Consider the following 23,502-nt stretch of genomic DNA (forward strand, 5'->3'; position numbering starts at 1 on the left):
GACAGGGCACCCAGACAGCCCAGGTACTTCAGCATCAGCCAGGGAGAGAGCTCAGTCTTTGGTACGTAAGACTGTGAGATCCTTGCAGGGCACCCTGAGCATCAGAATTCTGGGCATGCACCTAGCCCTGGTGGGTTCTGTGCACGGAGGCTCAGCGGAGGGTTAGTCCACCACACCCCAAGATGATCCCCAAGGCTGCCCCAGTCTGTGGAGACCCCACTGCTGGGTAAGGTCAGACAATGCCCCTTAGCCATACTGTGTCCTCTTCAGGGAGGTGGACTGTCCTGTTGGGCCAAGGGAGAGGCATTTGCTAAGGAACTGCTGCTTCTTAACAGATGACAAGACTGAATGAGCAAGAGCAAACTGGGAAAAGGACACAGAGGGAAGGGATAATCACTTTTGTTATACTAAATAATACAGACATTCCACATAATCTTTACCTTTACAGCAAGGCAAAGAAACAAGCAAAATCCTAGACAGCAAAACGATGTCACCTCAGGCGGAGACAACTTGTAACTAGAGGGAAGACTCTCAGAAAGGCAAGATACTATCAAGGGCCCAGAACATGGGGGAGAAATACTGAGATTCACCTTCCTGAATGCCTGGGTTGGGGAGAAGCCCGACAGCAGGCCGCTTGCATATGCACTTCTGTATTTCTAAGTCCTCACAGTGTCACCTCATGGTCTCAAGCCTTTCCCGAACATTCAAGGGGTAAACATGACCTGTGTCTGGCCAGGCCGGCCTGTGGTGGCATGGGTCCTAAAGCACAGCAAGCTTTTTCAACTCCCACCGAGATGCCTGTGTGCTTACACTAGCTCTGTTGTGGGCTGGCAATGAATGGGGGGGCGGGGCACAAAAGCTATATGAAAGCAACACAAATTATCTATATTTGTATTAATTGTATCCATAAAATACAGATTTACAGTTTTAGATACAATGAAGCAAGTTTAATGGCCATCCATAAATTGATGATAGCAACACCAGACATTAGACTTGGGTTCAAGAGGTCGTCAGCTACAGACAGGAAAAATAATTTTGGGGATGTCTTCATTATCCCAGTTGCCCTACACATAAACATTTATAATAAATTATTTACAAAACACTACCATAGAGGGGCACCTGGGTGGCACAGTCAGTTAAGCATCCAACTCTTGATATTGGCTCAAGTCATTATCGCAGGGTCGTGAGATCGAGCCCCACGTCAGGCTTCACACTCAGCGTGGAGTCTGCTTAAGACTCTCTCTGCCCCTCCACACCATGCCCTCCCTCTCTCTCTAAAGTAAGTAAATTAAAAAAAAAACTTTAAATAAAAAAAACACACTAGCATAGAAATGTAGCACATCTCAACCCCTCCTCATTAACTATAAAGGACACTGTATGGTATGTAGCAGGTTGAATAGAGTCTGTCTGCTGCCTTTTCCATAACGAGTCTAGATGGTACCAGAGTGGGCCTTTCTCCCATGAAAAGGAACGGAGACTGGCTGGCCACCCACTCTGTCCAACTAAATCCCTCTCACAGCCCAGGGATTCACTCTGTTGCCAATTTTCAACCTCTGAGAGCTTCAGGATAGAGTCACACAAACACTGTCACGAAAGGGAGGAGGCAGAAGGTAGCACAGGAGCTTCAGCCTGCGCTTCCCTGCCCTGTGCAACCTCTGGCATAGCCAACTTCTGGTAAGCTCCTTGGTTGTACGATTAACCCAAACCCACTACTTCACATCCTCGAAGGAGAAAAGCACTGCCAGATGAGTCTATTTCAGTTCTAAGGAAGGGAAGCACTTCCCTTCACAACATTACAGAACAGAGATTGTCAAGAGGCTGCCTCAGCCCCACCTTATGTCCCGGCTGTCTCTTTTCACGCAGCCCGGTTGGTCCTCACACTGAGCAGACCCTCATTTGCACACACTCACTGCTTCCAAGGACTGCTCCGTCCAGCCTAGATGGCAAAAATATGCCCTGCACGACCAAAGCCACACATGTCAGGGAGATGGAGGAAAGTTCACTTTTGCTTTTCATATTCCTTTCTGAAAACATTATAAAAAAAACTTCACCTAGCAGCTTCTATAAACTATAAGATGAGGTAAAGCTTAAAAGGGGTATGGGCTGTAATTTTAAAAAAATTTTAATGAGGTGTAATGTAAAGCACACATATCATAAGTTACATTTTCCGAAATGGAACACACCCATGTAAATGTTTTAATTTGGACTGTAATATTCTGAAATAAAAATCTCACAAAAGGATATATGAAGTGAAAAAAAAACTTTGATTTCACTTCATGTATTGGAAATTCACTTGCTGTTATTTCATAATAGACAGTAACAAAGTTATTAACAAAGCTTAAAGGAGTATAATCACTAGATCACATCACATCACAGTAGGTCACTTTGGGTACATTAGCTTTATATCCCATAATGGTGAGTTACTGGCTGTTAGCACTTGAGGAAGATAGCATATCCAAGACAGGAGTCTCCTGGTCTCTGAAGAACTAATCATGGTTTTCTAAGCATTTATAGAGGTTTAGGAAAAGCATTCACTTTACTTAGCCACATTCTCTTCCAAGTAGAGAAGATCTGAATTTTATTCATTTTTTTTTAAGATTTTATTTATGTATTTGACACAGAGAGAGAGAGACAGCAAAAGAGGGAACACAAGCAGGGGGAGTGGGAGAGGGAGAAGCAGGCTTCCCTCAGAGCAGGGAGCCTGATGCGGGGCTTGATCCCAGGACCCTGGGATCATGACCCGAGCCGAAGGCAGATGCTTAACGACTGAGCCACCCAGGTGCCCCAGGATTTTATTCACTTTTATCATGAGTTATTTACAGAAGGAAAAGTGATATATATAATTTTATTCATCTTTTAGCCATTTTCCTTCATGCCTGGCACATAATCCCCTACCTTCCTCTTCAATTCCAGGTTCCTGTAAGTCACTCATGTTAAAAGAAGCAGACAGACCACAGGGGCATTTTAACCCAGCAGAGATGTGATTCTAACCCACATGTTGGAAAGGCTGTTGTTATGACACAATTACATGGCTGTTTGTGTCAGGAATGTTAGGCTGGGGAGCCTCCATCCCCGCCCTGCTGCTCTTGGAACTGAGGTACTATGACTTACGAATGCTGACCAGTATTTCCAACCTGTGCATTTGCTGTCGATGTAACACGGTGTCAGTGCTCATATGTGAGTATGTATGTATGCTGTGTACATCTGTAGAGCAAGAGACACAGGACACCAGATCAAGAGCATACCAATGAGTTCTGAAAAATAAGGATGATTCTGTTACAATTAAAAATGCCAAGAGGCAAACATCAACCCAGTGTCTCCAGAGGTCTCACACCCCTTGTGTGTCCATAGGAGGTGCTTAACAAGGAATGTCGCGGGCTGATCAACAGAAAGCACCATCAGTGATGCAGCCTACACACCTCAGAAAGGCACGTAGAAGGGTGGCAGAGAGAAGGACCAAGTGGATTTTAAGCCCCTACAACAGTCAGGGCATATTTCAATCTTGCTCGTCTTCCCTCCAAGACAGCGGGATGTAGAAGGCACGGAGGGGCACTGAAGGAGATGTCAGCTCTGCCCTGGGACGCTCTCACCACCAGGGTGTAGGTGGAGGGGGACAAGGACTCAAGAGCAGAAACTTGAAGCAGGAGCAATGACACACAAGGCCAGGGTGGCAGGTGTGGAGGCAAGTGGGGCAGAAAGGGCACAGCTGTCTCTTGAAGTCCCTGATGGTCTGGGGAAAGGGTGAGCCCGGAGTGGGGCTGGGATGCTGGAGCCAAGGAGTCTGATGGTGTCTCTTCCATGATGTAGGCAGGGTTATCCTTTAAAAACCCCAATCAGCTCATGTTTTTCCTGGCCCAAAGCCCTACACTGCCTTCTCCTTTCACTTGGAGTAAAATCCAAGTTCCTTACCAAGGACCATGAAGACCTAACCGGGCCTCTGACCTCTGACCTCTGTGCCCCTTGCATATGGGTGCTCCAGCCAATGAAAGCATGCTCCTGCCTTAAGCCTCTGAATCGCTGCTCCTTGGGCCTGGATACCTTTCCATGAAATGGCCACGTGGGTACTCCCTCACGCAAAGACCTTCCCCACCATCTGTTGCCACCACTCTCCACCTCTGCCCCCACCGTTTCATTCTTCTCCAAGGTACCTCTAATCACATGATATTACATTATATTTTTACTGTTTTTTTTTTTTTCCATCTCCTAGAAGGCAGGAACTTTGTTTGGTGTTTTAGCTCCCATTCTGAAGATATAGCAGAACTCAGTGGTACTTACTGTATGAAATAAAGAAAAAAATGAACAAATTAATTAATTAATGCACACAGGCAGCCTGTGGGTATTAAAATCCCTGACAATGAGACAGAGCAACAGGAATGACAGCAAGAAATGAAGTTGATATTGTGACTGCCTCTCTGCAAAGGTTTTGGCATTTCTGGCCACATCAGGCAGGGGCGGAAGCTCCAAAGGTCAGGCGGGGGAGCCAGCCCTCTTCCTCCATCACCCTCCCCCTAACCTTGCCATGTAGCACTGCAAGTCATGAAGGCTCCCCGAACTGACATGCCTTTGTAACTCTTTCTGACCATATCCCCAACCAAAGAGCAAGGGCAAACCTAGCCAGACAGGGCTCTTGGCCACCACTGAGGGCAGTGTGCCTTTTGCTATACTGCAGAGGGGGGAAAGGGGAGGGAGAAATATTCTTTATGTTTCTGGAACTGAACTACGGTTGGTGAATGAAAGAGAAATGATCATCCTCACAGAAATTCTACTAAGGAAAGAAAGATCTCTATTTAAAACAGATTTATAAAGATTCAAAAAGACTGATAAACACAGGAAAAGTCACAGTCATCTAGGAAATGCAAATTAAAGCTTCAGTAAAATACTACTACCCACACACCAGAAATAGCTTAATGAAACAGTCCGACAATAGCAAGTACTGTGAAATATGTGGAGCAAGCAGAACTCTCACAGCTCCACTGGTCACTGGTTGGAGTGGAAATGGCCCCAGCAACTTCATTCCTACTTTTCCAATAAAAAAGCAGCTCATGGGAGCTCTGTAGGTGGGGCTGGTTGAAAAAAAAAAATACAGTGAGCTTCTGACATATGCACTTTTCTAATGTATATACTAATGCAATAAAAATTTTAAAAACGGAATGACAATATAAAAATGAGATCTCTTTTCTTCCCTCCATTCCTCAGAAGAACATTTGTTTTGTAAACAGAGGAAACATGTGTGCAGCATTTTCTCTTTAGCCATCTCTGTGTGGTTTCTTCTTTCTCCTTGGTGGAAGGAGCTTTGGTCACTCTGCTTACATATCATCAGATCCCTTCTCCTGGACGGTGTAAGGGTTTTCTGTGCATGTGACAAAACCTATCACTAACCTTTCCAGATGGCTTTAAATTATACTCTGCTATTTGTTTTCACAATTAGGCAAGCCAATACATTTCCAATTCTTTGGAGAAAGGAACTAAGGGAAAAAGTCATAAAGAAGTAATAATAACAAAAAATAAATGTGTAGAAAATTATTTTGCATGTGAAAATTACATACAATGTCGCATATCCCAGGGAACTGCATCTGCAACAAGCAAGTGCTTTTCATACTTGGCACTCACCATGCTAACAGCGCTCAGGGCCCTTGGAGAAATAATGGTGTGTGTTCAGTAACTACTTCCTCATTAGATGGTTTCTGAAGCCCCATCTCATTACTGTTTGGAGAGTAGATAATGGGGTTAAAATTCAGTTTCCAGGATTGCTTCTTAGTTCCTGATATTTCCAAGGAGCTGATGCATCCCAGAACCATGGGTAATTGTCAATAATCCATAGTTTCTTTAGGAGAGGCAGCTTCCAGATTACTATACAACTAAATAAACTAGAAGAAAAGAAGGGAAAAGGCCCCTTTTAAGGCAATTAATAAGGCCTTATCATTTTGTATTTTCAGCCACAGTTGATGTTTTCTGTTCTTATTTTTTGTGGTGATATTACTTATTTATCCTGGTGCCTTAATATAAAAGTTCTATTAATGCAGGACTCAGTACTCGGTGACATTCGGGGAAAAGGCTTAAATTACTAAAATTGCAGCACCTGAGCACATCAGTAATGAGACTCTAGTGCGTGGACAGGTGACCCTGGTGCCATGCACTGGGCCAGGTTACCACCCAGACCAGGGCAACTGCAATTATCACATCATCTGTGCTCTACCCACAGCTAGGTCAGTTGTGTGGCCAAGATGCAAATTGGGCCCAGAACCACTGGGCCTTACTGATTCCCAAATCTGTGTTTTTACTGCCCGGCTACACTGCCTCACACCAAGGCAAGATGTCCAGAGAACAAAAGCATACATAAGAAATGTGAGCACTCCCCCAGGAGGTTTCGGTCAGCTGTGAGAAGGTAAGCACACTGACAGCCACTCTCAATACACGTGGAAGTGTTTCCAGGAATCCCAGCGAGGCTGAAGAAGCAGATGCTCGTAACAAGAAAAACAAGCAGTGCGCAAATCCCTTGGGCTCCTAGACAAAGGATGTTATATAAGCCCAGAGTGAAAAACCAACCCAAGGTGCCACCCAGGTGTGACATTTGATCTACACAGACCAGCTGTGAAAGCTCTTACAGAGCCCAAGTTCTGACCATTCAGGAGGAAGTGAGGGACGGCTTCCAGTCCAGTCAGGTGGTACTCTATCTACCACCCCTAGAAAGCTTTGCTGCCTCCTCCATGAAGCCCTCTTGACTGTCCCAAGCAGACTCAGATACCAGGATGTGACCTCATTACACCTGGCATGTGTCATCACTGTAGTGATACTCACTATCTGTTCTCATGACTTCTCCCACTAGCTTATGAGCTCCCTTCAAGAAGCGTTTGTCTTTTCATCTTTAGATGCCCAATACCTAGCAAATAATAGGTGTTCAGTAAATATTGTCTGAATATGTGCTATAGATATAGTGTTTCTCCAAATATGAAGCTGGTGTGACCACAAATGACTTCCATTAGGTAACATGCCTTTCCAAAGTTTTCAGAGGAGCTACAGAAATAAAAGTTATGTTCTAATTTTATAGAATGATCCTCTACCATAAGTGTTAAAATGTCTGATAATACTGCTGTATCCAAGGCTGAAGCAACTTTGTGTAACTACCAAGGATATTTAAATCTACCCCCAAAACATCCAAATCAGTATCAGATTGGCTGACACTCATTTGAAAAATCAAATAAGGTACAGGCACCTATGTTGGGCAGATGCATTGGGGACTGTCCTACTGGGGCTGTGGTGGGGGCAGAGTTATATCTTTTTAAGTTTGATAGGAAATAGAATAGAAATAGAAAGTGAAATAGAAAGTGCACGCGCGCATGTGTGTGTTTAAGTAGGCTCCACACCCAAAGTGGGGCTTGAACTCACAACCCTGAGATCAAGAGCTGCATGCTCTACTGATTGAGCCAGCCAGGCACCTCTGAAATAGGGTTTGAATATCTTCTACAGGTAACATAAAAATCATAGCTTAAAATTTGTTTTCTAAAACTACTCCAAAGATACATATTTTGCCCACTCTGACCTTTCATCCTCCTAATCACTGGATCTCCTAGGAGTTCCTGCAGAATCTAGCATCTCCCACCCACTAGGAGGGGGAAGGAGAGGCTATGCAAAGGCATCACATGTCAGGTTCCCCTCCTGGACACATTCTAATTGTTGTCAGACAAAAATGTTTTCCTATTTGACTAGAACCTGGTCCCTCCTTCACTAACCAGGCTAGGAGGGTGGAGGCCTGGGCAGCCTGGATGATGTTCTGGCACAGAAGGACTACTCAAGAAATGCCTGCCGAGCTGGGAATAAAAGATATATATGACCAGGCATGAGTGCACACACACCTCTCTAGATCCCTTTTTAAATCTACCCCCAAAACATCATTCTCATGACTTCTCCCACTAGCTTATGAGCTCCCTTCAAGAAGGGTTTGTCTTTTCATCTTTAGCTGCCCAACAAACAACGTGTGTGTGTGTGGGGGGGGGGGGGGTGGGTGTGGTGGTGGGGTATTAATCATAATATTTAACAAGAAACTGGTTGACTATCAAAACAAGGACCTGTGTTGTGCCTGCAGTTTAGAGCTTTTGCTGAAAATTCCTTTTCTGAATGGAGTGAGAGAGAATGCAGATATTCTGTAGGCTTGGTCAGAGTGGGCCAGACCCAAGTCCATCAGATCAGGTTAGGAGTGAGGGAGGAATGAGCAGGAGACAAAGCATACATGCTGAGTCTGGAGTCCATTACAGAGGGCAGGGCCTCAGTGAAAAGAGACCCTTCCAGAACCTAGAGGAAAAGGCCTCAGAACTGGCAGAGCTGGAGCACTGCAGGGCAAGACCTAGGTAATGACCTGCCCCCATTAACTTCTTGCCTCAGCCCGTTTCCTCATCAGTAAAATGGAGATAAAAACATCCACCCTCACAGAGAGTGGGAAAATTAAATGACACAATATACACGGTGCCTGGCATTTTGCAAAATGATCAACAAACATGTCTCATCTATGTCTTCAAGACTACTGGGCCAGGAAAATGGACTTGAGACACAGAGCTCATGCTCTCTGCTCCCACTTGTGGCAGGTGCACTCAATACCGGTGCTCCTTTCCACTCCAGTGGATGCAGATTTAGAATCCTTCTCAACACAGCCGTTGGGCAGCCACATGGTTTAGTGATGACTTAAAACTGTCCTCAGGTCCAGGGGTCCAACTGGGCAAGGGCAGGACAGGTGTTTTACAAAGGTTTCCGCAGTAAACATGGAAAACTAGACTTGAGGACAAGGAGCTTCAAGGGTAGAAAACGTAGTTCTTGGGACATCAGGCAAAGCCCAGAGCTTCAGGACACATGAGCATCCATTAACTGCAGCCCTGAGTCACAGCAGCTCTGGTTGGATGTTAAGCCTAGGAGCCTGGAGCTCAAACTATTCCCTCCAGGTTTGAGTCCAGAGATGGAACCCACGTGGAAACATGGGCAAAGGTTTAAGAGCCCTCAGCAAGAAGGGGACAGGGAGGAGGAGACTCCCCTCTGCTGTACTTTTGAGCATTTCCAAGGTTTGAGAGTCCCAGGTCACCGGCCCTGAAGGGATGCTGCTCACTCTCCTGTGGGAGGGGTGAAATTTCCAGTCCAGACTCTCAGATCTTTTGTGACTTAAGTGGAAAGAATTCTTTTCCTCCCCTACCAGTATTTCTCTTTCTTTATACTTTCACATACCATGACAACAGCAAAGAAAAGATGCTAATGGAGTTGCAGCAAGGTCTGGCTACTGACAAGCTGTGTGGCCTTGGCCAAGTGGCTTAAAACTCAAATTGAGGGAGCTGGCCAGGTACCTTCCAAGACCCCTTCTTCCCTCTGTTATCACATCACAGAGGAAGGAATGGTCCATGAGAGGAATTGATTTGTTACAGATCAAAACTCTTCCTTACCTCTCTTCTTACTATTTCTTTCTAGTCAACTACTTGATCACCACCTGGCCTCAACAGCCTCCCCAGAATTATCAACCACATTGTTTTCTCCAGCAGAGCAGCTACAGATGTGATAAAAGTGTAAGCCGCTTGGGGATGGGGTGGGGGAAAAGGGAGGGGGTGGTGTCACTAAACATTCAGACTAAAACATTGGTTTCTAAGAAAATCAAATCAATTTTGACTTTTGGTAACTCTTGCAATTTCTGCCTGTCTCCTCCTTAGGTATGCTGCCTAAGGCATTCTCTGGATTTATTCGATCCCTAGGACAAGGATTTAAGGCACGAGAGGCGAATCATATGCTAAAGCATTAGCAGAGCTGCAAAGCTGTTTTGCAAGTAAAAAGGTTATCCTTTCTTTTCTGGAGAAAAGACATTTCTTATATGCTGCTCCAACTGGAGGTGGCAGGGGTAGGAAACAACCCAGAACAGAGATGAATTAGGGTCCTGGAAAAACACTTTTCCATCCAGCCTGTAAGGTTATTACCAGAAGTAAAGACAAATGAGAGTTTTACAAAACAAAATCAGAACATTCTGGATAAAAACTGTGAGCAACCTTAAAATTCCCCATGTTATTACAAGAGAAATCACTGACAACTCCAGAGTTGTACAGAGTATTTCACCAGCTCTCCCTCAGCCCCATACCCACTTTCTTCACTTTCCTTCACCTTTCAGACACATATAGTTCTCCATCCAATGGCCCATCCCACTCACTACCTGGTATTCATCAGGAATCACAAACTTAACATGTCTAAATCCAGACCACCCACCACCACACTGTCCCCGTCTCAGTGGATGGTATCTACGTCCATCCATGAGCTCAGGTCAACAACCCCAGAGCCTTCCTATCTCTTCCATCGCTCCCACATTCCAGACCTGATCCATCTGGTCCACAGCAAATTCTGTTGACTCAGCATTCAAAATATACCCTCTACTTCTTACCCCTTCACAGGTACCACCCTGTAGGGCCACACCACCATCACTGTTTCTTGCTTGTATTATTTCAGTCTCCCCACTCCCACTCTTGCCCTCAGTCTATTCTCAGATGAATCTTTTTAAACACAGGTCACATCATGTTGCATCTCTGTTCAGAACCTTCCAGTGCCTCCTCATTTCAGAGTAAGAAACTCCTCCTTTCATGCAGTGGTGCATGAAGCCTACATGATCTGGCCCTTCACTCTTCCATGATGAAGCTGCTTTCTTGATGTCCCTCAACTGTATCAGACATGCTCTGCCCCAGGGCCTTTGCACTGGGTGATCCTTTCCCTCTAGGTCTGCATGGTTTACTGCCTCCCCTCCCTTGGGTTATTATGCAAATGTCACATCCTCAGTGAGACCTTCCCTGATCAGAAGTGACCCCATTCTTTCCTTTACTTTCTTCAAAGCACTCATCACCTTCCCTGCACCAAAATGTCTGTTTTGTTCACAGTGCCTGGCACATAGCAGGTGCTCAATATTTGTTGAATGAATGAATGACATTTTCACCTTAAGTCTCCATACAGGGCTCACATATTATTTTATTAAGTGTCAACTTCCAGATATCTCCGAAGTCCCACCTTTCAACTCGAGCAAAACCTACAGTCTAAGATTTCTCATCATCACAAAACTGGTATTTGACGGATTTTCTTTTCACCAGTCTGTTTATAGCTCTTTTCCTATGGAAAAGAAAACTCTCCTCCCTCTCTCTGTCCTGTCCACTTCCAAGCCTCTCCGTCAACCCGCTTCACCAGACATCTCTTTAATACATGAGCACTTTCAATGACAAATACTGTTTTCTGTGATATACAGACACACCTACAACTGTTTCAGAAAGCAGACAAGAAACTCTGAAGTAGTACTACAGAACTATTCATCTTTACTATACATCTTAAAAAAGATATGTATTAGTTTAAAAAATATATATATGGGGGAGGCTCGGTCCAACCATGCAAAACCACATGAGGGTCATGCAAAACTCAGTGTTTATTAGCAATGCCAAGTGTCCTGATTCTTCAGATATAAAAAGAAACTAAAACCTGAACCATTAGAAAGTACCCAGAAGGGTGCCTGGGTGGCTCAGTTGGTTAAGCGACTGCCTTCGGCTCAGGTCATGATCCTGGAGTCCCAAGATCGAGTCCCACATCAGGCTCCCTGCTCAGCAGGGGGTCTGCTTCTCCCTCTGACCCTCTTCCCTCTTGTGCTCTCTGTCTCTCATTCTCTCTCTCTCAAATAAATAAATAAAATCTTTAAAAAAAAAAAAAAAAGAAAGTACCCAGAAGACCTGCAGACTTTGCAACAAATTTCCATTTAGTGATTTCAAAGGCAGAAAACTTACTACTTGAGGGGCTGGGTTTTTTTGTTTGTTTATCTGAAACTATAACAGTTGTGATTGTTTTGAAGTGCTCTAAATGGTTTCAGAATTTGGGGACAGTAATTTGGCCTTTTGCAAATACATAAATTTCTAAAATACAACTCTGAAACAAGCACCTCTAAAATAAAAAGCAATTCTTCCTTCCCTCGATTTGCCATCATTCCGGTTATTTGCCTTTCAAACATCTCAGTGCCTAGGGGTCCTCCTGTAGAATACAGAAAGACATCCTTTTACCCTCAATCCCTGCTCACTACCCTCAGACTTGTACATCCTTTAAAGTAGCGACCCAGAGACTTGTTTTGTTTTTGCTCCAGTGTCTTCCAGCTTCCTCTCCTTCCTTTCTTTCTATAACTGATTCCCCATCTCATTAGGCTACGTATGTACTCCTCAGGGCTTCAGGGCTCAGCTTTCCATCCCACTGAGACTTGGAGTTGCAACTCATCCCTCGGGGCTCACTGGGCACAGATGGACACCTCCACCAGGAGCTGAGGGTCGATACCAGCAGCCCCGACCCAAGCTAATTATCACCGCCCCCACAGGAGATGGTGACAAGCACTTCATCACCTCAAGCCGCCCAGCAAGCCCATCAGACACTGAGCAACCTCAGTCGCCTCATCACCAATCACCTTCAGGAGCCATCAACTCGCTACTTTATGTCCCACAGTCTTCCACAATGTGCAAATTAGCTGGCCTCCGAGTAGCATTGCCTTGCAGTCACTCTAGGTCCTGGGCCCCACAGGACACTTCCAGCCCAGCACCACACTGTTTCCCCGTGTTCCCTCCTCTTTGTGTAACTTGGCAATTCCCATTTTTTTAAATGTTTTTAAAGATTTTATTTATTTATTTGTCAGAGAGAGTGGGGGGAGAGAGAGAGAGAGAGCACAAGGGGCAGGGCAGCAGGCAGAGGGACAAGCAGGCTCCCCGCTCAGCAAGGAGCCCGGTGCGGGACTCAATCCCAGGACCCTGGGACCATGACCTGAGCCGAAGGCAGACGCTTAACCATCTGAGCCACCCAGGTGTCCCAGCAATTTCTATTTTTATATTTGAAGGGAGATGGGGAGAATTAAGATATTTAAGTACTTATAATAGTCTCTCATCTAGTTGCTCAGTAAGAATGGCAGTTTGTGCCAAGCAAAAGAACTTACTTATAATCACGTTCCTAACAGGAATCTGTGTTTTGGGGATAGTGGAAGACTGGTGTTCATAAAAGACAATGATGTGGTGCAGTAGAGATGCCTGGGCCCATCCATCACAGGTTCTCCCCTGAAATGCCCCACTCTGGCCCTTCTCTGTAGGCCCCCAGCTCTCACTGTGGTCCTGCTTCCCATCTCTCTCTCCTGCAGCATGGCATCCATCACCCCGAGCTTGCTCACCTCCACCCCTTCTCCACCTGCAGCCACAGAGGCCTCTCACTTTCCTTCCTAGCCCCCTAAGAGTCAGGCCTCCCTGGCCTTGCCTCTGTCACTCTGTTCATCCCCACCCCCATCCCTACTCCATACTCTGCCTACTCTCTCTCCTTCTCTTCCCCTCTGGGATTCTACATGCCAATCTCTTGCCCTCAAACTCTACTCACCTTTCACATCCCAACTTAAACGTCATTTCCTCTGGGAGACCTTTCCTGACCCTCCAGTTGAAGCCCCTTATTCAGGACCTCTTATAATTATTTATCTAATTGCCCACCTCTTCCAATAGATTGCAAGCTGTGGAGGACAGACGAGATTTTGCCTATCCTAAGCCCTGCAGAATCCACACACCTAGCACAAAACCAACATAGGGAAGGCATTTAATAAATATTTTTTGAGGGAACCAATAAGTAAATGGTGGTGTCTAGGGATAGAACAGGTTGTACTTGGAAGAAGTATGAGTGGTGGGGGTAAGTGCACAGAACTAGTGTGTGTGTGGGCGGGGGGAGGTGTGTGCCAGAGGTAGGAACTGTGACAACAGCTCAGGGGCCACGAGGGCTCTTCTCAGCAGATGGGACACATGCTCAACCTTGTCACATCGTGTCCCCCAAGAAATCAAGCCACTGCTACAGCCCAGCTAGTGTCAACGATCAGCCTCCATCTGTAGAAACCTTGCCTCCCACAGAAAACAGGTTTGAGCCTGAATCACCCCGTCTGCCCAGAAAGCAGTCATGGAGTTAAGGGCTTCCAGGTGAGGGAGGGAGGGAAACATCTCATCAGTGACTCTCCACTCCCAGACACTTTCCTCAGTGACACTTCCTCAGCCAGGCTACCTCCTCCTGGCAGGTGTGTTCACTGTTGAGAGCCAGAGAATCTGCCATCTTAAGATGACTGCAGGAGGCGGGAGGAGAGCTACATATGCTGTCAGTGGGGCCTGAAGCCAGGCTCCAGCCCATCCTGGTATGTCTGTCTGTGGCCCAAAGACACACACGTTCACAGCTTCCAGGTCAGGTCTCCTGGGAAGACTAAGCGGGCTTTGCCAGAATGCTAAATTTTTGCTTAGATGATCCTTACATCTTCTTTTTTAGATGCTCTGCTGGCCATGCCTCCCTGGCTGACATCAGGGACAGCCCGAATGTGGGGAACATGGGTGAAGATGTATGTTCTTTTTCAGACCTTTTGTTCCTGACACATATCAGGGCCCAAATCTAACTTTGAGAGCATTCTTCTACATTATGAAGCTCTATTCGGGATGTTTTTAATTAAGAGGGATAATCTGAAAACACTGAACATTTACACAATAGTGTATTTCAAATCTTTTTAGTAACTTTATCTTATTTGCTGTAAGTTACTATGCGATTCCCTCCTTTGCCAAAATAATCAAATAACTCCCCAATGAGAAAAAGCAAGCCTAATTTTAGTTCCAAATTACAATGAGATAGTTGTAGGTCAGACTCATTGAAGATGGAAATCGGTAACCCTAGCAAGAACATTGAACACGGCACACCGGTACAGGCGCGGCACTGAACACGGCCCGCCGGTACAGGTACAGGCGCGGCACTGAACACGGCACTGAACACGGCTCGCCGGTACAGGCGCGGCACTGAACACGGCACGCCGGTACAGGTACAGGCGCGGCACTGAACACGGCACTGAACACGGCCCGCCGGTACAGGCGCGGCACTGAACACGGCACTGAACACGGCCCGCCGGTACAGGTACAGGCGCGGCACTGAACACGGCACTGAACACGGCCCGCCGGTACAGGCGCGGCACCGAACACGGCACTGAACACGGCCCGCCGGTACAGGTACAGGCGCGGCACTGAACACGGCCCGCCGGTACAGGTACAGGCGCGGCACTGAACACGGCACTGAACACGGCCCGCCGGTACAGGCGCGGCACCGAACACGGCACTGAACACGGCCCGCCGGTACAGGTACAGGCGCGGCACTGAACAAAGCACTGAACACGGCACGCCGGTACAGGCACGGCACTGAACACGGCACTGAACACGGCCCGCCGGTACAGGTACAGGCGCGGCACTGAACACGGCACTGAACACGGCACGCCGGTACAGGCGCGGCACTGAACACGGCACTGAACACGGCCCGCCGGTACAGGTACAGGCGCGGCACTGAACACGGCACTGAACACGGCCTGCCGGTACAGGCGCGGCACTGAACACGGCACTGAACACGGCACGCCGGTACAGGCGCGGCACTGAACACGGCACTGAACACGGCCCGCCGGTACAGGTACAGGCGCGGCACTGAACACGGCACTGAACACGGCACGCCGGTACAGGCGCGGCACTGAACACGGCACTGAACACGGCCCGCCGGTACAGGTACAGGCGCGGCACTGAACACGGCCCGCCGGTACAGGTACAGGCGCGGCACTGAACACGGCACTGAACACGGCACGCCGGTACAGGCGCGGCACTGAACACGGCACTGAACACGGCCCGCCGGTACAGGTACAGGCGCGGCACTGAACACGGCACTGAACACGGCCTGCCGGTACAGGCGCGGCACCAAACACGGCCCAGCGGTACAGGCACCGACACTCGCCAGAGAGCACTCTGTGGGAGGCGACACTCAAAGCACAGTCCAGGCTACAGTCAGCTGGACCTAGAAGAAAGACACAGTGACAATAGTGAAGCTAGTGAAGATGTTTCACTGTGGGTTATTTTAAAAGCAAGACAGTAACATAATCTCATTATGACAGATTATTTTCCCTAAAATGAAGCCAAAAGCACCAAATCATGCTTGTTAGAACAAACCTGTAGTTTTTTAAAGACTTGTTTTTGTTTATAAGTCCTGAAAACTATTTTGTGATGAACTCCACTCTTGAAAAAAGTAACTCAACTTAATACCTATTGAGCTTGCTCACATCTCCTGTGAGTACATGTTTCTGTGCATCCGTCCCTTCCACACCCTGCATCTGGACTCTCTCAAACATGCCTGATATCAACAGACAAATGCCGCACTACAGCCTCCGCGGGCACTCGGGGCTCTCCCTTAACTTTTTCCTTCCTTCCCCCACCCCTGGCTGACCCCAGATCCCTGAGGGCTGAGTCTGACTACATCACAACCATAGCCTCCAAAGCTTTGGGAGCAGGGAGCAGGAGTTCTCTTCCTTCTCCTGAGGCCTGTGAGTCCAATTTCTACTTCTAAAAGGGCAAAGTCAGAGGGAAGAGGTTTAGATCACAGTAACAGGTAAGACATTTATGAAGAACTTCCCAGAATCTCAGGGATCTAGTGGCTTCAGATGTCAGAGGACTGGGGCTTTGCCTATCTTGGTCAGCCACTCAGACTAGTATTTATGAAACATAGGCCCACATCACCAAGCACTCTCGTATAAGATTCTTCTCCAGAAGTGTGTTAAAGGCATGCGTACCTTCCCAGGCAAAGGGATATAGAACATCAGTGACTCTCAAGCTTTTCTTGCTTGAAAATATAATGTTCAGCTCCAGGCCTTAAAGGGAACCACACTGTGGCTCTTTTTTAAATGGCTCACTTAATGTATGAGAGCTATCATCACACCATCAAAGCAGCCTGTTAACCTACAGAATAATCTTCCTATTGAGCTGAGGCCTCCTGGTGCCCTTTTCCACCACTGTTCACTCATCCAACACACACATACTGAGAACCTACTGTGCCCAGCACCATGCTAGGATCACAACATGCCCTGAGGACCACATGGAGAGCAGGCATCAGATGGACCATCAGTGAACTGGGCACATGAGCCTGGAGATGACATGATGCTTCACAGAAGAAGCCTGAGCAAAGCCTTAAAGCAAGCGTGGGCGTTGAGCCAACTGGGTGAGGGGAGAAAAACACTCAAGAAGTGAGGTTCAATGCAAAGAACCCAGGAGGTGTTACAGAGGGGACCAGGGTTGCCAGGTGGTCAAGTGAGGGCTAGCCTGCAAAAGGGCCTTGTGTCTGGTAAGCAATGGGGAGCCAAACAAGGATTTTAGGCAAGGAACTGACATAGCTAGATTTTGGTTGTTTTTGTTTTTTGGGTTTTTGGGGTTTTTTTTTTTTTTGAGGGGGCGTAGAGGAAGAGGGAGAGAGAGAACCTTAAGCAGGCTTCACGCCCAGTGCAGAGCCTGACACAGGGCTCAATCTCACGACTCCAAGATCATGACCTGAGCCCAAATCAAGAGGCAGATGCTTAACCAACTGAGCCACCTAGACACCCCAGCAAGATTTTGTTTTTGTTTTAAATCAGAACTCTGGCTGTTGTTCAGAATGGAAGGAGAACAAATGCTTAGGTGGAGGGAGAGGGAATATCCAGGGATATCTCAACTTGGATGTGCACACTCATCACCTAGCGATTGTGCTAAAGTGCAGTCTGTAATCCAGTAGGTCTGGATGGAGTCCAGGATTCTGATTTTCTGGCAATACCCTAGGCAGTGCAAATGCTGTGGGTTCTTAGATATTGAGTCACCAGGGTCTTGGGGAGAGAGAATGAAGGTCTGAGGTCAGGCAGAGTCAGTGAGGAAGGGACAGACTCCAGAGGCAGGTACATTTTTCTTCCACTGTTTCACCGCACCTGATTTTCAGAATTAGATCCAGCACAGGGAGGAAAATAGATGAAGGGGTCAGTGAATGGATGAATGAAGACAATGTGCCTTTTAGCACCTTCAGTTAACTTGAGATGGGTCATCAGAGCCAGGGACCAAGGAAAAGCTGCTGCCACCTTTCCCCTGACCAGTGAGATGTGTCTGTTGGATTTGTCCTACAGCGCTGGTCCTTCACTACATCAGTTTGAAGGTTCTACTTTACTGCCCATCAGCATGGGTGTGTGTCTCCTGTGTGGCTGCCTTCTCCTTCCTAAAAGTGAATATAGCTTATCAAAAGGACCAATGAATTGGGAGTCACATAAGTACCTGGATATCCCCTGGGCTCATCACCTCACTTTCTAGGTCACATTTTTTCTTAGCTATGAAAAGAAGGACTGGACTAAAAAATACCTACAGTCCTCTTTCCATAATCCTATAACCTGGGCTCCACCCTTAGCCTTCTATAGCTCTCCCCTTTGTTCCCAAAGATTTCCTCAGAGCCTCTCTACCTCACAGAGTTGGGCTTTACCCCAACTTTCAGCCTCCAGCAACTACTGGAGGAAAAAGCAAATAGTTCACAAAAGAAAAGAAGTTTGGGGAGCACTTTTCTAGAAACACTCCTACCATTGTTTTCATTTCCTTCATTGGTTATAAAGATTGATGGGTGGGCATGGAAGAATTTCAGTTGGCTGCTTTTTCAAGCAAGCTTGCATTTCCCAGCAAGGGGACATCTCTTTCAACTTGTTCTTCTAACCATGAGTCCCAGCAACAAATACCTCTTCTGGTCATTCAGACTGAGGAAAGGAAGTCTGACACCACAGTCTTGCTGGAAGGGAAACTGAGGTATAAAAGAAGTTCCCCTCTTGGGAAAAGTCAGGGCACAATCAGGGTTTCTTACTCCTGGTGTTCCTTCTTTTATTCTCTACCTCAGAAAATTTCACCAAATTATTAAAATACTCATTAATATAATAACTTCAGTCTCTTAAAAGGCCTAGTCCACCGTGGGGCCAAATTCAAACATATTTGTAAAAAGTGATTTAAGTAACCTTTCTTTAAAATCAAGATATAGCTGACATATCTGTATAGAATAACATTATATTAGTTTCATGTGTTACAACATAAGGATTCAATATATGTACGTGTGGTGAACGATCACAATAAGTCTAGCTAACATCCATTACCACACATAGTTATAAATATGTTCTCTTGTGGTGAGATCTTTTAAGATCTATTCTCTTAGCAATTTTCAAATATACGATATGGTATCATTAACTATAATGACCACGCTGTATGTTACATCCCTGGGGCTTATTTTATTTTGACACCTTGAACCATTTTGTATAAGTAACTTTTCTTGATACATCAAAAAAGATAAGACCAAAAATGCTAGTGGAGAACTTTTTCTGATGTAAGGCATAATCTAATTTAATTTAAATATTCTCCATATGACTCCACCCTCTTGTTTAAAGATATTAGGTCAGGCAAACATTTGCAGGGGACCATACCTAGGGCCAGCTGCTGAGCAGGTGATGTCAGTGAGTAAATTGGGCTGGATGGAAAAGACAGGGCAATAGTTACACCACCACAAAAGACTCTCTGCCTCTTTGTGAAGGAGACAGACAGAAAGGGCCTTGGGGAACCAGCTACTACTCGATCCCCACCAGGGACCACCAGCAATGCAGGCCCAACTGCTACTACATCTTCCCATTTTTTTGAGATAGAAATTTGGATTAATGTGAAGTCCCCTAATTTTTTTAATGTTGACAGTTTGTTCATAATTTCTAAAACACTGAGAGACAACAGAGTATATGCCAAATCAAACACATGTCTGGACCAGATGTGACTCAATACTGGCAATTTGCAACCTCTCACATACAACATACAAAGCAACCCCCCCCCCCATCCCTAAGGAACTTACAGTCCATGCGTTTATAATCAAGGCTCTCCCTTGCTTCCATATCAAGTGCTAATGCTGTTACAGATTTAAAGAGCCTTCACTGCCTGGGCCCCCAGATTAATCCAATTTTTAGTGCATATTCCTGAAAACACTCAATTCTAATGAAAACACTGTCCTGCATCCACATGATCATACCATTTTCATTTCCATCTCTGCCCCTTTGCTTAAGTTATTTTACGTTATTTCCCTATAATGGCTTCTCTTCTTCCTTCCATTCATCACATACAATCACATCCTCTCCACACCATTTTCCTCTATACCTCTGGTGAATGTATCTTTTATTATCAATACCACAGTTTAGCATGTCGTCATACACTGCTGTTATTGTGAGTCAATTGTTTCATATATATTCATTATTTCGGGCTGGGGGAAAGAGGCAAGGTCTTTTTGGCCATTCATAAGATCCCATGTGTTTTAAGCAGGGTCACAGGTGCCCATACATACCATAAGATATAAAGGCATGTGGGACATCAGCCCCCAAACACACTATGTTGTTTAAAATAAAACATAACAGCCACTCCTAGCTTGGCATTTCTTACAGTGGGAGGGAGAAGAGTTACCCAGGCTAAAATGGTCTAGTTAAGAAACAGTACAAAATTAGAACTGAAAACAGCAAACGAATGTTCACAACCTTGAATTCACCAGTCTACTCTATTTCCCTTTGGAGTCAAGTGAGTACCCACCTGGTACTAAACCTTACGTGGGGGGTTTCTGGAAACTGGAAAGAGTCATACCAGACCCAGGGCAAACTCAGGTCCCAAACTGTAGTTCTCAGGAGACCATGGCATTTGTCTCTGTTCCATGAACCATTTTAACCCCAGACCAAACAGGACCCATACTCTTGCCAGTGAACTGACTCCAAGAGGAATCCCGAACCAACCCCTTGCCTGGACTCCTATGGCTATACATTTTCCTATACATTTCCTGAGTCCTCTATAACTGCCACCAGCAAACTTTGAGCCAGACAAATCCAGCCTGACCTCAGGACTCCAACACCCACCAAGTGTTTGAATTTGTCTGGCTGGGATATCGTCGTATTCATTCACAAACACCTTGACTATGGACAGGTACCTACAACAACTAGAGAAGCTGGAGGTGGCAAGAAGAGGCCAGGCAGTGTGCTCTCCCTTTCCTGTCTAGGACTATAGTCTGGGGAAGATGAAAACAAATTTTAATGTCTCCATTTTGAAGAGAACACAACTCACCTGGCATAGGATCGTTAGGCTATAATTAGGTTTGCTTCTTCTGTGAACTATATTCTGTGATCAAGTGTTTAAACCCATCTGATGTGCGGAGGGGAGGGGGGCACTGGCGGCATTCACCCTATACCCATAAAGCATTTTTATTTCAGTTGAGAAGCTTAATTAATGTTGACTTCTACAAATAAATACTGTTCAGAGAATGATACTGACATACAGAGATTATGAGTAAATTAAAAATTAACATAATCTTTGAAAATCTGTAAAAGACATGCACCCACCCACAAAATCTTCTCTACATATCACCCAAGGAAAGTGATGCATTTTTGCCCATAAATGCCCACTGTGAATTATGAAACCTGCCCCTTTTCATCCATTGAAAACAAAGATGTAATAGATTCGTGGAGCAAGATTATTCATGAGATAATACAAAATTCTGTAGTGTGTTAACCAGTAATCTATGTGATTCATAAATAAAATCATTTTATTGCACTTGACCTTAAACTTTCTCTCCATGACCTCTCTGCTAACATTAAGGCCAGGCAGGTGCAAATTAAGGTAACAAGACAGAAAGGATCGGGGTAGGAGAATGAATAGGATGAAGGAGGCTGTCCGGTGGATTTTTCATTAGCTCAGGACGCCCAAATCCTCAGACTTGGCTCACAGCCTTGGCAGGGTCAGGATCCTGCCGACTCCACAGTGCTGCTCCTTTGTTCATATTCTAATGTGTTTCACAGCACAGAACAGAAGCTACACTGTTATGTTGGAACATTTCATGAACCTCAAGTCTTTTATCTGCAACTGAAGCCTAAATGACTCCTTTTATCTGCCCGGGTTGCTGGCCATTCCCTTCAAGTACCTGAATGAAAACAAGGAAGGCCAGCGCTTCACATTTCCAGGTTTCAATGAACTCCACAGCATCTCAGAGGGCAAAGAACGGATTTGGTTAGTGGGACTTCGGAAGGCCGCTCTTCAGAAGATGGCAGGGTGTAGAAAGCACTGCTTGTGGACTGGCTGGCTGAAACAGAGTGGGGCCTCGTCCAACAGGCATGTCTTTCACCCTCTGTCCCAGCGGGCTGCTGGTAGGTGGGAGGCTTTCATTTTAGTGGCCATGACAAATTCAACACAGCTAAACCCTCTGCCTAAAGCCACAAATCCAGTTTCTCTGAGTAGAAAGTCAAAATCAATACTTTTATGGTCTGAGTTTCCTTCTCTTCATGACTTTCTCTTATGAGAACTCTTAGAACAATAAGGCATAATTACTTAGTAAATGTCAAAAGCTCCGTAAAAGCCTTAAACAACAACAACGACACTGTTGTTCAAGAAAAATGTAGCACCATCCATGAGTGATTAGCAAGAAGTTGGGGAGCACCCAGTTTATGTGGACCTGTGGGCTGTCTCAGGCACAGCTGTGACGTATGCAAGTCTGCCTTGAGCCTTCCTCTCCTCCTCCAGCTGCCCCCAAGACCTGACTCTGCCACATTCTCTAGTGCTCTTAGGCTGATGGTCCTCAACTCAGCCCTTTAATGCTGCAGCAGCATCAGCATTATCTGCAAACTTACAGGAAACACAAACTCTCTGAACACCCCAGGACTTCTGAATCTCAGAGGACAGAGTGATAGCATGCACAAAAAATTAGACAATCACTGCCTGAGCCTTTTTCACCCTCCTCCCCATTAAAAAAGAAAAAGAGTGCTTGGTTCCTTTCTGATGGTCATGGCGATGCTTACTGTGATTGAGACATATGCTAAGTGTTTCACATTTCTACCACCATCACTGTCCCTATTTAGCAGATACACAGTGATAGGCTACTATGGCAAAGAACCTGATCAGCGTTCACTATTATTATTTGCACATTGCCTTCACCAGATCAAGGTTATGAGTCTGATTCCTACAGATGTCTATTTATGCTGGGTCACTCTGAGTCTACAAAGGGAAGTCCTCAGTCTGAGACAGACATCAGTGTACAGCCCACTGGAAAAACCAGTCACGAGGACCATGAAGAGCCACTGGGGGAGCAACCATCAGTCACTGGAACACAGAGAAAAGCGTTGCATACTAATTATGACATCGGTAATGATACCTACAGGACTTCACAAAAATATCTCCAAGTGTGCTATTTCGTCCATGCAGTGGCATTCCAACACACTGTCTGCAGACTAGGTCAGCCTGGCCATGGAGAAGTGAGTGTGGCTGTACGGTCAGCCGCAAGAGGAAGGGGGCAGTTCTGATGGCCCACACATATCATCAGAGTGCTCTCAGTGGTGCTCTGGGTGGGGAGAGATGATTGAGGGCAGGGCACTAGTGAGGACCACTAGATGCTTGTGCAGCCAACAGGTGAGGTATCAGTCTAGGGAAGGAGAAAACAATCCCTTTGCCCCTGGGGTTCCTGCACCCTGCACACAGGATGAGAGAAACAAGAAAGCTCCAGGCCCGACTTCAAAATGACAAAGAGGAAGTGTCATTACTATAGATCAAACATTCCATTTCTCAGAACGCATTCCTAATTTCAAAACATATTCTTTAAAAGCAATACCGTACTGAATAACCATAAGCACTGACAGATTTA

At 45.9% G+C, this 23,502-nt stretch overlaps 2 protein-coding genes across 2 annotated transcripts in view; both read right to left on the reverse strand.

Moving 5' to 3' along the window:
* Positions 1–23,502, reverse strand: part of LDLRAD4 (low density lipoprotein receptor class A domain containing 4) — a 447,499-nt gene that overhangs the window by 161,558 nt on the left and 262,439 nt on the right.
* LOC118356241 (keratin-associated protein 10-7-like) lies at positions 14,663–19,702 on the reverse strand. The gene is made up of 2 exons (XM_035723866.1): positions 19,696–19,702; positions 14,663–15,840 (listed from the first exon to the last, which is right to left on the reverse strand). Exons 1-2 carry the CDS (start codon positions 19,700–19,702, stop codon positions 14,663–14,665), a joined length of 1,185 nt encoding a protein of 394 aa, XP_035579759.1.

Source organism: Zalophus californianus, chromosome 14, assembly GCF_009762305.2.
Source record: "Zalophus californianus isolate mZalCal1 chromosome 14, mZalCal1.pri.v2, whole genome shotgun sequence".
Classification (NCBI taxonomy): domain Eukaryota; kingdom Metazoa; phylum Chordata; class Mammalia; order Carnivora; family Otariidae; genus Zalophus; species Zalophus californianus.